The following is a 15,216-nucleotide window of genomic DNA, read 5'->3' on the forward strand; positions in this document are numbered from 1 at the left end:
GAATGCAACCCTATGTAAGAATGTTTTATGTCCACAATTGCGGGCGCAAACCACTCGCAAATTATCACCCTCTTTAAGAGGGCGGTAATGGTTGAAGAGGTTGGTAATGGGGTTGCAAAAGAGAAGGGTGGGGACCCCTTCCCCTTTGCAAACACAGGGTAAAATGTATTTTAAGAGCAGGCAGTGGACCCAGGGAGCACTGCCTGCCCTTAGAAAAAGAAACAAAAACGTTTATTTTTTTTTTTTTTTTAATGCATCCCGTTTTCCTTTAAGGAAAACGAGCTGCATTTTTATTTAAACTGCTTTATTTAAAAGCAGTCCCAGAAATGGTGGTCTGCTGAGCCCAGCAGGCCACCATCCCTGGGAGGGTCTGTCATTCCCAATGGGGTCGCACATTGAGAGAGGCTCATTAATATTCATGAGCCTCTCTATTTACGATCCCATTGGGAAACGCAAACACTGTTAAGACACTGTTGTACATCAAAAATAGCGCCTCGCAAATTGCAAGTCGCAAAATAATTGCAATTTGCGAGGCGCTATTTTGGCCATCATACATCTGGCCCTACATGTACACGTGCGTCCCAAATAGAACCAGGGATGCCTTTTTGGCTTAGAAATAGTGCTTAACGCAACAGAACACAAACAGAAGCACTCAGCAGCGACTCACAGCGCTACAATTGCTGGTCCCGATTCACAGAGCTAACTTAAGACAAAATCCTAAAGTTACTACCATTTTGGTATTCACAGAAGGCACTTACTCATTTCGGTATTCACAGAAGTTAGGAGATCTAACTTTAGGACTCCTAAATGCCTTCTGTGAATACCGAAAGTCTTAAAATTAGGAGTAGTAAAGCTAGGACTCCTAACTTCTGTGAATACCGAAATGAGTAAGTGCCTTCTGTGAATACCGAAATGGTAGTAAGTTTAGGATTTTGTCTTGTTAGTTCTGTGAATCGGGCCTGTTGTTCTTGTGCTCATGTAGTAGGATTTTTATGTCAAATTACACATTGCTAAGCAAACGGGCGTAAATAATCATGTCATTTTCTGTAAATTTGTGTCAAAAGAGTAACACAAAAGTACTGAAATTACTTCGCCCAGGCCTTCAAGAGAGCAGTCAAGGAAGGGATGGGCAGAAGAGAAAGCGCTGCTTCCGAGTAGAGCAGAGAAAGCGCTATTCACTGCAAGGCCTTCACCGGATTTAGAAAGCACTTTTTAACCCCTCCCCTGCTGATGACGGAACCGCTCCGTCATCAGCTACAGTTGAGCTGTGCTGATGACGGAGCGGTTCCGTCATGGCCCAGCCGCCGCGCCTGCGCGGCGCTGATTTCGCGCCTGCGCGGGCGTTCTAATGAGCGGGGCGGGTCATGACGGAACCTCTCCGTCACCAGCATAGCTCAACCGCGGCTGGTGACGGAGCGGCTCCGTCACCAGCATGCGGCCGCCGCGCGGCCGCCCCGCCCCTTTAGCGCTGCGGCGGAATAGCCGCCGCAGCGAAGGGGTTAAACGTCACTGTGCAAAGGGTGTTAAAAAACAGTCACCTGTCCCTGTGCAAGAAGTTACCAGCAAGCAGCATCGTCATTTTTTTAAATCAAATATTCATAATGTCACAAACTTAGCATCGTTTAACAGAGATTTGCTCCTGAACGCTATTTCTCGGAGTCTGAGGTTCTAGCGCCCAGCGTGTCAGCTTCCAGCAGCATTAAGCAGGGACGCTAAAGATGCTTTTTTTTTTCTCCTAGATTGATCCGAACAGTATCGCGGCCAGGGACGGGCGCATCCGGGAAGGAGACCGCATCATACAGGTAAGAGCGCTGTTTTACCCTCTCAGAGCACGACCATTTGTGGGTCAAGTCTTAAAACGCCATTCACGAGTTTGGTTGCACGTATGAGGGTCTCTCACGTGCCAATAGCTTTATGAGCCGAGGACGACGTATGCAGTGATAAACTGCTTTTGTGCACTTCCTGTCCTGGAAACGGCGGGATATATATATATAGATATATAGATATATAGATAGATAGATAGATAGATAGATAGATAGATAGATAGATAGATAGATAGATAGATAGATAGATAGATAGATAGATAGATAGATAGATAGATAGATAGATAGATAGATAGATAGGTAGATAGATAGATAGATAGATAGATAGATAGATAGATAGATAGATAGATAGATAGATAGATAGACAGACAGACAGACAGACAGACAGACAGACAGACAGACAGACAGACAGACAGACAGACAGACAGACAGACAGATAGATAGATAGATAGATAGATAGATAGATAGATAGATAGATAGATAGATAGATAGATAGATAGATAGATAGATAGATAGATAGATAGAAGATAGATAGATAAATAGATAAATAGATAAATAGATAGATATCTTAAGGATCAGAAGACAGAGGGAACTCTCCATAAAATGTTGATGGGGTGGGTCCGATTTCTATATGAATTCCCCAAGCAGAAAAGGAAAAAAGTCAGCACCTGCATTTCCAGGTGCTCTTTTTATGCGGGTATATAATTGTGTTTTTTACTTGAGAAAAATGAAATTGTAAAAGGTATTTTCTGAGATGCAGCCCTTTGTCTCTGTTTTCGGGGTGTTGCTGCATAAAACATTGTCAGAGCAGGCAGTGGGGTTTGGGGTACAGTAGGTTGAGAACACAACCAGGGAGTTGAAACAAAACAATCCAGAAAGCAGGGACAGTTGTTTTCTATCATAGTTTTACACCTGGGCACAAGAGGGTTTTACAGTTAACGTGCGCGAGTGAGAGCCGCAGAAAATAACATTTGATGAACCTCATTGGTAAATCCGTTTTATTCTCGCTCCTTCCCCAGAAGAGGGGCGGAGCTGGCAGTAGGAGGGGCTTTAGGTCACAGCTGGATGCCTTAGAGTGGTGTCCAGCATTGGCCCACGTGGCCAGGGGCACTCCCTTTGAAATGATTCAATTTAAACTGATCTCCCACAGGTGTCTTTAAATTAGTCTTGGATGGGGCCCTTCTGTACTCACGTTGGGCCCCCTGGCGTCGGTCAACAGAGCTTGGAGGTGCCTTGAGAAGGCGGATTGGGTTGGAGTTAACATGGCGCTCTCCAACCCCTTGGAAGGGGGTGCGGTAGACACAAGGGTACTCACCTGTCTGTTGTAGGGCGGGGGGGTGAGGGGAGAGTACTGGAAGGAGCACTTACCTAGCACAGTATTATCGTCCCCAGACCTCCAGCTCCCTGAAGCCTACAGAGGGGCGAACAGCCGTGCATCCTCCCTTCAGTGATTAGCGAGGTCAGTAGAGGTACAAGGAAGGCAGGAGTTGTGGAGGTGAAGAAAGGAAGGGGGTCTCTAGTGCACGACAGAAGGGGGGCTCTCCAGGTGGACACGTGGGACAATCATGAGGCCCATCCCCACACGTCCAGCTGCCTGAAGCCTACAGATGGGGCATAGAGCCATGCACCCTCCATTCAGGTGGGCGGAATTTGCGTAGTCGCGGTACGCAAAGCTCCGCGAAATGGTAAAAAATCTCCGCGAGCACACAGAGTTCTGCAAACACTCAGAATTGCTTGTTCCGCCCTTTCACAATGCTTTTTTCCTGTTCGCAAATGCTGTTTGGGTGCTCGGGGGAAAATATCTTGCGAACACTGATGTTGAAAGTGCAAACAAGTTAAACATTCGGGAAAGCCGCGGATTGGGGAATTTTTGGCAATTCCGCGTTCTCTGCGTAATGCGAAATTACCCAAATTCCACAAATTCTGCAAGCGGAACGGAATTTACCACCCACGCCTATTCAGGAGCTAGCTAGGAGAACAACAGAGGTACGAGGGGGGCAGGAGCTATGGAGGTGATGTAAAGAGGGGGTCTCTAGTGCCTTGACAGAAGGGAGGGCTGTCCTGGTGGACACTTTGGACAACATCCTTCCAAGAAGTGAAGCAAAGGACACGCTGTTCCCCAGAAGTGCCGGGGCCAGGTCTTTAATTTGTGGCACCCGCCGTGTGAGTTGGAGACCCCTAGAGTTCCCCAGAGCCCAACAGAGCCCGGTGCCGTCAGAGGGTTGGACGCACAGGCTGAACCTGTGAGCATCGCCTGGGCAGGACCCATGACAGTCGAAGGGAATCTGGTTGGATGTAGAGGATCTGATAGGACCATCCTATGAGGCTCATAGTGCATGGGTGCCCTGTGCATGGGACGAGCAGAGGGTACATTGACCCACCCTCTCACACATCCTTACCACATACACTTGTACTTTCAGATCAATGGCGTGGAAGTGCAGAACCGGGAGGAGGCGGTGGCGCTGCTGACGAGCGAGGACTGCAAGGCGGTCTCCCTGCTGGTGGCGAGGCCAGAGCTCCAGGTGAGGGGTACAGGTGTTTGGATGAATGGCCTTGGTGATGGGTCTGAGGCTGAGACCTCAGGCGGTGTCCCTGCTGGTGGCGAGGCCAGAGCTCCAGGTGAGGGGTACAGGGGTTTGGATGAATGGCCTTGGTGATGGGTCTGAGGCTGAGACCTCAGGCGGTGTCCCTGCTGGTGGCGAGGCCAGAGCTCCAGGTGAGGGGTACAGGGGTTTGGATGAATGGCCTTGGTGATGGGTCTGAGGCTGAGACCTCAGGCGGTGTCCCTGCTGGTGGCGAGGCCAGAGCTCCAGGTGAGGGGTACAGGTGTTTGGATGAATGGCCTTGGTGATGGGTCTGAGGCTGAGACCTCAGGCGGTGTCCCTGCTGGTGGCGAGGCCAGAGCTCCAGGTGAGGGGTACAGGGGTTTGGATGAATGGCCTTGGTGATGGGTCTGAGGCTGAGACCTCAGGCGGTGTCCCTGCTGGTGGCGAGGCCAGAGCTCCAGGTGAGGGGTACAGGTGTTTGGATGAATGGCCTTGGTGATGGGTCTGAGGCTGAGACCTCAGGCGGTGTCCCTGCTGGTGGCGAGGCCAGAGCTCCAGGTGAGGGGTACAGGGGTTTGGATGAATGGCCTTGGTGATGGGTCTGAGGCTGACACCTCAGGCGGTGTCCCTGCTGGTGGCGAGGCCAGAGCTCCAGGTGAGGGGTACAGGTGTTTGGATGAATGGCCTTGGTGATGGGTCTGAGGCTGAGAACTCAGGCCATGCACCACAGTGTGCGTGTGTCACGCCATCCGGTACGGTCTGGAGCAGGCCCCCCCCCCATACACACCTGAGCGCCGCCATGCACGAGGATGAAGACGACGCGTCCACACCTCACCCACTCTCTGTCCTCACCCTCGGCAGCCCCTGGGAAGAGTTTACACCAAAGGTTAACAACACAGAGGCAGAAGGTGCAAACCCTGTTTGTTATTGTTGTTCACATTAAAAGCTAGAATCACATCATGATCTGAACTGATGTCAAAGGTCACTTTAGAGTGACCTTGACTTGGTCTTAACGTGAACCATAGTCTCTGTTGACATGCCCAGGCACATGCTTCGTGCTCTCTCACAGTGAATGCTTTCTCAGAGCTCATTCTCTCCCAGGCACACATTTCATTCTCTCTCACAGCCCATGCTCTCCCTGGCACACATGTCATGCTCTCTCTTAACTCATGCTCTCATTGGCACACATTTCATGCTCTCTCACAGCCTATGTTCCCCCAGACACACATTTCATGCTCTCTCAAAGCCCATGCCCTCCCTGACATACATTTCATAATTTTTCTCAGCCTGTGCTCTCCCTGACACACATTTCATGCTCTCTCACAGCCCACGCTCTCCCCGACATACATTTCATGCTCTCTCACAGCCCACGCTCTCCCCGACATACATTTCATGCTCTCTCACAGCCCTTTTAAATTGTACTCCCACCTATCCTCAGCAGCTTTTATGTCACCATCTCACCTATCCTCAGCTGCTTGTATATCATCCACTCACCTATCCTCAGCAGCTTTTAGATCATACACGATCAAACTCCCATCTATCTATCCTCAGCAGTTTTTATATCCTCCTCTCACCTATCCTCAGCATCTTTTAGATCTTACTCCCACATATGCACAGCAGCTTTTAGATCATACTCACACTCATCCTCCGCAGCTTTTATATCATCCTCTCACCTGTCATCACAGCTTGTATATCATCCTCTCACCCATCTTCAGCAGTTTTTATATAATCCTCACATCCATCCTCAGCCGCTTCTATATCATCTTCTCACCTGTTCTCAGCAGGTTGTATATCATCCTCTCACCTATTTTCAGCAGCGTTTATAAAATCCTCTCACCTATCCTCATCAGTTTTTATATCATTCTCACACCTGTCCTCAGCAGCTTGTCTAATGTCCTCTCACCTATCCTCGGCAGTTTTTATATCATCCTCTCACCTGTCCTCAGCAGCTTGTATCTCATCCTCTTACCTATCCTCAGCAGCTTTTAAATCATCCTCTCACCTGTCCTCAGCAGCTTGTATATCATCCTCTCACCTATCTTCAGCAGCTTTTATATAATCCTCTCACCTGTCCTCAGCAGCTTGTATCTCATCCTCTTACCTTTCCTCAGCAGCTTTTATATCATCCTCTCACCTGTCCTCAGTAGCTTGTATATCATCCTCTCGCCTATCTTCAGCAGCTTTTATATAATCCTCTCACCTGTCCTCAGCAGTTTGTATCTCATCCTCTTACCTATCCTCAGCAGCTTTTATATCATCCTCTCCCCTGTCCTCAGCAGCTTGTATCTCATCCTCTTACCTATCCTCAGCAGCTTTTATATTGTCCTCTCACCTGTCCTCAGCAGCTTATATATCATCCTCTCACCTATCTTCAGCAGCTTTTATATAAACCTCTCACCTATTCTCAGCAGTTTTTATATCATCCTCTCACCTGTTCTCAGCAGCTTGTATATCATGCTCTCAACTATCCTCAGCAGCTTTTATATCATCCTCTCACCTGTCCTCAGTAGCTTGTATATCATCCTCTCACCTATACTCAGCAGCTTTTATATCATCCTCTCACCTGTCCTCAGCAGCTTGTATATCATCCTCTCAATTATCCCGAGCAGCTTTTAGATCAAACTCCCATCTATCCTCAGCAGCTTTTAGATCATACTCTCACCTATCTTCAGCAGCTTTTAGATCATACTCCCACCAATCCTCAGCAGCTTTTAGATCTTACTTCCACAAATGCACAGCAGCTTTTAAATCTTTTACACACCAATCCTCAGCAGCTTTTAGATCAAACTTCCATCTATCCTCATCAGCTTTTAGATCATTCTTCCACCTATCCTCAGCAGCTTTTAGATCAAACTCCCATCTATCATCAGCAGCTTTTAGACCGTACTCCTACCTATCCTCAGCAGCTTTTAGATCATACTCCCACCTAACCTCGGAGGCTTTTAGATCATACTCCCACCTAACCTCTGAAGCTTTTAGATCATACTCCCACCTAACCATGGAAGCTTTCAGATCATACTCCCACCTAACCTCAGAAGCTTTTAGGTCATACTCCCACCTATCCTCAGCATCTTTTAAATGATACTCCTACCTATCTTCAGTAGCTTTTAAATCATTCTCACACCTGTCATCAGCATCTTTTAAATCATACTCCCACCTATCCTCAGCATCTTTTAGATCTTACTCAAACCCATGCTCATCTGCTTTTAGATCATACTTCCATCTATCCTCAGCAGCTTTTAGATCATACTCCTACCTATCCGCAGCAGCTTTTAGATCATACTCCTACCTATTATCAGCTGCCTTTAGATCATACTCCTACCTATCCTCAGCAGTTTTTAGATCATACTCCTACCTATCCTCAGCAGCTTTTAGATCATACTCCCACCTATCCTCAGCAGCTTCTAGATCTTACTTCCACAAATGCACAGCAGCTTTTAAATCTTTTACACACCAATCCTCAGCAGCTTTTAGATCAAACTTCCATCTATCCTCATCAGCTTTTAGATCATTCTGCCACCTATCCCCAGCAGCTTTTAGATCAAATTCCCATCTATCCTCAGCAGCTTTTAGACCATACTCCTACCTATCCTCAGCAGCTTTTAGATCATACTCCCACCTAACTTCAGAAGCTTTTAGATCATACTCCCACCTAACTTCGGAAGCTTTTAGATCATACTCCCACCTAACCTTGGAAGCTTTTAGATCATACTCCCACCTAACCTCGGAAGCTTTTAGGTCATACTCCCACCTATCCTCAGCATCTTTTAGATCATACTCCTACCTTTCTTCAGTAGCTTTTAAATCATTCTCCCACCAATCCTCCGCATCTTTTAGATCATATTCCTACCTATCTTCAGTAGCTTTTAAATCATTCTCCCACCTCTTATCAGCATCTTTTAAAACATACTCCCACCTATCCTCAGCATCTTTTAGATCTTACTTAAACCCATGCTCATCTGCTTTTAGATCATACTTCCACCTAACCTCGGAAGCTTTTAGATCATACTCCCACCTAACCACGGAAGCTTTTAGATCATACTCCCACCTAACCTTGGAAGCTTTTATATCATATTCCCACCTATCCTCAGCATCTTTTAGATCATACTCCTACCTATCTTCAGTAGCTTTTAAATCATTCTCCCATCTATCCTCAGCATCTTTTAGACCATACTCCTATATATCTTCAGTAGCTTTTAAATCATTCTTCCACCTCTCCTCAGCATCTTTTAAATCATACTCCCACCCATCCTCAGAATCTTTTAGCTCTTACTCAAACCCATGCTCATCTGCTTTTAGATCATACTTCCATCTATCCTCAGCAGCTTTTAGATCATACTCTTACTATCCGCAGCAGCTTTTAGATCATACTCCCACCTAACCTCAGAATCTTTTAGCTCTTACTCAAACCCATGCTCATCTGCTTTTAGATCATACTTCCATCTATCCTCAGCAGCTTTTAGACCATACTCCCACCTATCCACAGCAGCTTTTATATCATACTCCCACCTAACCTCAGAAGCTTTTAGATCAAACATCCCTTAAATGTACTGCTCCACTTAAAAATGAAAACTCATATACACATCCGCTCCATGATACCAACTATGTTCTAAACTGACCAACATTAATTAAGTAATTAAAATGACTGGTTGCCTGAAAACCACCTTGGCTAACACTTGACACATGACTAGCTACGCCGATTCTTTCACTATTGGTGTGATCTGTTTCATCCAGGCATATCCCCTCTGCGGGTGGCTCTGAGTTTCTTAATCTGAATGTCAGAGAATATCTTTCTTAAAATAGAAGCATGAGGACAGCTGTCACTTAGAGCTTGTCTTGTTTTTAAGTTTACATCAGAGCCTGAGTCCCTGGATACTAGGATAGAATGTGTGTACTAATCTTTGACATGTTGCTGTCCCTAGGCTCTGATCTTTAAAGCATGATTCAAGATAGGAAACTCCAGTTTACACATAAATCAGCGTCAGCTCTCCCACTGTCACTCGGTGCAAATTTCCCTACTTCAGGATACGATCACTAGATTGCAGAAAACCCAACACCCCCTCATCAGACTTGCAGATAATTTAATGTCATGTTAATGTATCAGTCTTGCAGGTGACACTGGCTTCCAATGAGCAAACACATACATAACTGTCATCACCACCACCATTTATATGGCACACACCAATGACCTGGTTCTCTTGGAGCTTGACACTATACATCTCAGGCAGAAATTCAGGCAAGTAGGTCTACTGACACAATCAAATAATGAAGTAGCTGTATACTCTTAGCACATCCCTACTGTGACATATTCGAACATGCAGATTACTAAAGTGTTGAAAAAGAAGTTAAGTATGCAAATCACCTGTAACCACATCTGAATGCTACAATCATGACCACTGCATACACTATGCAAGATTAAGACTTCCAAGCATGCACCTGTTATTATAATGTCCATGGGAGATGGGTACCTTTGGCTTTGTGTTGATCACAGGAATGTTGTCCTTTTCGTCATATTGAATCCTCTTCATTTGAATCTGTCTTTGATAGCTCGATGAAGGATGGATGGATGATGACAGAAATGATTTTCTGGATGAATTACACATGGATATGCTGGAGGAACAACATCACCAAGCCATGCAGTATACTGCCAGTATGCTCCAACAGGTAATGGGAAACAGTTAATTTGCGTTGCAGACATTATTTGTCTCTGTTTTTTAAACAAAATTCGATCATAAAGTGAGTTATCTGTCAATGAATTTAGGGAAAGGAAAGTATAAATGGGCATCTTTATAAATATCTTATTAAATCAATGAAATTGGACCAATAATGGGTGGATTTAAAATGGGATACTGTTCTGTAAATATTTTACTGTCACTGTCTTGAAATAAACGACAATGCCACATGTATTCACACCTTCCAACAAATTTTCTGTTTAGAAAAAACTCGAAGAAGATGGAGGAACTACGGACACAGCCACCATCTTGTCGAACCAGCATGAAAAGGACAGTGGCGTGGGACGCACGGACGAGAGTACCCGAAATGATGAAAGCTCGGAGCAGGAGAATGTAGCAGATGAGCAGAATGTTTCCTTGAACACCCTTGAAAGTCAGAAGAAGCTCATGTACAGCCAGGACACTCTTGGAAGTGGCGACATGCAATTCAGCAATGAGTCCTTCATCTCCGCGGACTATACGGATGCAGATTTTCTAGGCATACCAGATGACGAGTGTGAGAGATTTCGGGAGCTGCTGGAACTCAAGTGCCAAGTCAAGTGTGCCACCCAAGGCAGTCTGTTTAGCCAAAGCAATGCAATGGACATCAGTAAGAATGACCAAGAAAGTGTTGACCGGGAGCTGGAAATGTTGAACGAAGAGTTGCAAAGCATAGAGATGGAGTGTCTAAATATTGTGAGGGCGCATAAGATGCAGCAGCTGAAGGACCAGTACAGGGATTCCTGGATGCTGCACAACAGTGGATTTAGAAACTACAATACAAGCATTGACGTTCGTAGACATGAACTTTCTGACATTACTGAGCTCCCTGAGAAATCAGACAAGGATAGTTCTAGTGCCTACAACACTGGTGAAAGCTGTCGGAGCACCCCACTGACCCTGGAGCTTTCTCCCGACAACTCGCTGCGTAGAACTATGGAGGGCATCAACTGTCAAAGCACGCAGGGGGCAACGGGCAGTGCAATACCCTTCTGCATTTCCCAGAAGAGTTTGCTACCCGTGGTCAAGAGTCGCGAGTCGAGCCCTGCCCGGGCCCACCCATCGGTCAGGGAGAGTGAGCAGGGCAAAGAACGGGTGAGTGGGGAGGCCGTCAAGAGTCCATCTCAGAAGCCTTCTGGTCACTCCTCGCCATACAAACATGCCCACATCCCTGCCCATGCCCAGCACTACCAGAGCTACATGCAGCTGATCCAGCAGAAGTCAGCGGTGGAGTACGCGCAGAGCCAGATGAGCCTGGTCAGCATGTGCAAAGACCTGGCCGCCTCGAGCCAGGCCGAGGCTCGGATGGAGTGGAAGGTCAAGGTGAGGAGTGATGGCACGCGCTACATCACCAAGAGACCAGTGCGGGACCGCCTGCTGCGGGAGCGAGCCATTAAGATCAAGGAAGAGCGCAGCGGCATGACGACTGATGATGACGCCATCAGCGAGCTCAAGATGGGCCGCTACTGGAGCAAGGAGGAGCGCAAGCAGCACGCGCGCAAGGCCACCGAGCAGAAGCGGAGGCGGGAGTTCATGATGCAGAGCAGGCTAGACTGTCTCAAGGAGCAGCAGAGCTCGGATGAGAGGAAGGAGGTGAACATTATCGACCTCAGCCACAAAAAAATGATGAAGAAGCGAAACAAAAAGATATTCGACAACTGGATGACGATCCAGGAACTGCTAACCCATGGCGCCAAGTCCCCGGAGGGCACCAGGGTGTACAATTCCCTCTTATCTGTAACTACTGTATAAGATCAAAATGGAGGCAAGTGCCCATGTCTGCCTACTTCTAATAACTCATCTGCACAGTGGTTTTGCACGTGTGTGCAGCCGCGACACATCTTACGCCTACAACTGGCTTCGTGAGCAGTTGCTTGACAAACATGATTCTTCAGAGCTCTGACCGTGTGTAAATACTGCTATCTTAGAGGTGGACTTCCTGCCTCGTTAAAAGTGGCAAGTCCTGTACATAAGTCATAAATGACAACCCTGGGTCACAGAGTGAGTATCTGAATCAGGACACACCCTTGGGTGACCAGCCTCTGAGAGCAAGGCCACCCAGCACAGTTTTTGAAGGCAATTTTAGTAAGCAATGCTTTTGGAGAAATCTCGATTGTACTTTTTTTTATTTTTTGCATACAGCTTTTGAATATCAGGAAACTTCTTAATCATAGCTACAAAAGCAATTTGCTTTAATTATATTCATAGAAAAAAACACCTTTTGCAACAAAAAGACACAAAACACAAACATACCTGCCAATGTAAAAGTATTTTTTATGAAACTGCATTTTGTAGGATTGTATTGCTGTTGTGTACTTTGTATATTGTACCCTACTATTTATCCATATTTACAGGAGTGCAGGTTTGCAGACTGGGTAGTCGATTCCCCTACAATGTAAAGTTTTATCAACCGAACAGCCTTAGGCTTATCATTAAACCACCAATAATGAGTGGTTAATTTTTTTTAGAAACACTTTTTTCTTTAAAGTCTAAGGATCTTAAGCCAAATATTCTTCCGCTTTTACAGTTTGCGAACATTGCCGCCCGCTAAATTGAAATTGCATGTACAGCTGATTGTTTTTAGGAAATATAATTTTACCAGTTCACATTAATAGCTGTTTTCATATTTGTTTGAATGATCTGGATTAAAAAGGCAATTTCATACAATCACAACTAGCCACAGACAGTAATGGAAAGTAGGACGGAAGCTACAATAAATTATTGTTTTGTATCTGAGACCTGTTTAAATTGCCTTTTTTACGTGAACTTTGTAAATATACCATGCTGATTGCGTTGTTCTGCCCTCTCAGACTCAACCTCCTGCCTTTAATTTGTCGTTCTTTGTGGTCCATAATAAAGAAGGCTGAATTTGCAGAAATACAAGAAATCCGTTATCTTTTGCTTAACAGCATCCCGGTTCGGTTCTTTTACCCCAAACATTGCGTTGAATTGGGGTGAGCTTCCTACTATTCAAACAATCATAGATACATTGTGTATTTGGGGATCAGATGGTGCCCCCGATTGCATTAAATACATCAAGGGCTGAAAGTTGGCGTCTGTCGAGAACATGTCCCACACTTGGGGGGTTAGCGCCATCTACTAGTTACATATTACCAATGTCTTCTAGTTAAATACCACCAATGTCAAGACTACCAATATCTACAACTTAAATATTACAGATGTCTATTGTATGAATATGACCAATGTCTGGAAATTAAATACTAGCATTGTCTACTAGTTAAATGCTACCAATGTCTTCTAGGTAAATAACACCAATCTCTGATAGCTAAATACTACCAATGTCTACTAGTTAAATACTACCAATGTTTACTAGACAAATACTACCAATGTTTACTAGATGAATACTACCAATGTCTACTAGTTAAATACTACCAATGTTTACTAGACAAATACTACCAATGTTTACTAGACAAATACTACCAATGTTTACTAGATGAATACTACCAATGTCTACTAGTTAAATACTAGCAATGATTACTAGACAAATACTACCAATGTTTACTAGATGAATACTACCAATGTCTACTAGTTAAATACTAGCAATGATTACTAGACAAATATTGCCAATGTCTTCTAGATAAATACTGCCAATGTATACTGCTTAAATACTACCAATGTGTACTAGTTAATTTATATCAATGTCTGCTTGTTATACTACCAAGGTCTACTAGGTAATTACTATCACAGTCCACTAGTTATATAGTACAATGTCTGCTAGTTAATTTGAACCAATTCCAGCTACCAAGATCTGTTAGTGAAAAACTACCAACGTCTCACTACGGTAATACTACAAATGTTTACTAAATAAATACTGACAATGTCTAATAGATAAATACTAGCAACATCTAGTAGATATGTACTGCCAGTGTCCGTTAGTTCAATATTACCAATGTCTGCTAGTTAGAAACACATGGATTTCAAATTGCACTGGTCAGTTGGCTAGAGTTGATAACTTTGACAACAGGAGAATTGTTTTGCAACAATCTCTCCTGCTAAAAGTAGAGTTTGCTGGAGTTTTCTCTTGCAGAACCTATGAACTGTATTTTTCCCTGAGTTCTCCTTGAATCTGCAATCTTCCCCGAACCCATGTGCAAGTGCACAGTTGGTTATTGTGGATGAGTCAGAGCTGGTGAACACAACAAATACTGTACATAAGGCAACAGTAGGCATCCAATGATCTTCATCCACACAGTAGGCAACCAATGATCTTCTTGCACACGGTAGGCATCCAATGATCTTCATCCATATAGTAGGCAACCAATGATCTTCATCCATAAAGTAGGCAACCAATGATCTTCAGCCATACAGTAGGCAACCTATGATCTTCATCCATACAGTAGACTACAAATTATCTTCATCCATACAGTAGACTACCAATTATTTTCATCTACACAGTAGACAACCAATAATCGTCAGCCGTACAGTAGGCAACCAATGATCGTCAGCCTTACAATAGGCAACCAATGATCTTCATCCACAGAGTAGGCAACCAATGATCTTCATCCATACAGTAGGCAACCAATGATCGTCAGCCGTACAGTAGGCAACCAATGATCTTCATCCACACAGTAGGCAACCAATGATCTTCATCCATACAGTAGGCAACCAATGATCTTCATCCACACAGTAGGCAACCAATGATCGTCAGCCGTACAGTAGGCAACCAATGATCTTCATCCACACAGTAGGCAACCAATGATCTTCATCCATACAGTAGGCAACCAATGATCTTCATCCACACAGTAGGCAACCAATGATCTTCAGCCATGCAGTAGGCAACCAATTATCTTCATCCATACAGTAGACTACCAATTATTTTCATCTACACAGTAGGCAACCAATGATCTTCAGACGTACAGTAGGAAACCAATGATCTTCATCCACACAGTAGGCAACCAATGATCTTCATCCATACAGTAGGCAACTAATGATCTTCAGCCGTACAGTAGGCAACCAATGATCTTCATCCACACAGTAGGCAACCAATGATCTTCATCCATACAGTAGGCAACTAATGATCTTCATCCATGCAGTAGGCAACCAATTATCTTCAGCCATACAGTAGGCAACCAACTATCTTCATCCGTGCAGTAGGCAACCAATTATCTTCAGCTG

The 15,216-nt window shown here is 44.9% G+C and overlaps 1 protein-coding gene across 3 annotated transcripts in view; it reads left to right on the forward strand.

The window, feature by feature from the left end:
* PDZRN3 (PDZ domain containing ring finger 3) overlaps positions 1 to 12,816 on the forward strand; it is a 597,986-nt gene extending 585,170 nt beyond the window's left edge. For all 3 annotated transcript variants that reach the window (XM_086939398.1, XM_086939399.1, XM_086939400.1), the window contains 4 exons: positions 1,740 to 1,802; positions 4,244 to 4,345; positions 9,917 to 10,033; positions 10,306 to 12,816. In XM_086939398.1, the coding sequence (XP_086795524.1) occupies positions 1,740 to 1,802; positions 4,244 to 4,345; positions 9,917 to 10,033; positions 10,306 to 11,832 (1,809 nt within the window). In that variant the 3' untranslated portion in view covers positions 11,833 to 12,816. The remainder of the gene's footprint in view (positions 1 to 1,739; positions 1,803 to 4,243; positions 4,346 to 9,916; positions 10,034 to 10,305) is intronic.
* The last annotated feature ends 2,400 nt before the right edge of the window (positions 12,817 to 15,216 follow it).

Source organism: Lissotriton vulgaris, chromosome 9, assembly GCF_964263255.1.
Source record: "Lissotriton vulgaris chromosome 9, aLisVul1.2, whole genome shotgun sequence".
Classification (NCBI taxonomy): Eukaryota; Metazoa; Chordata; class Amphibia; order Caudata; family Salamandridae; genus Lissotriton; species Lissotriton vulgaris.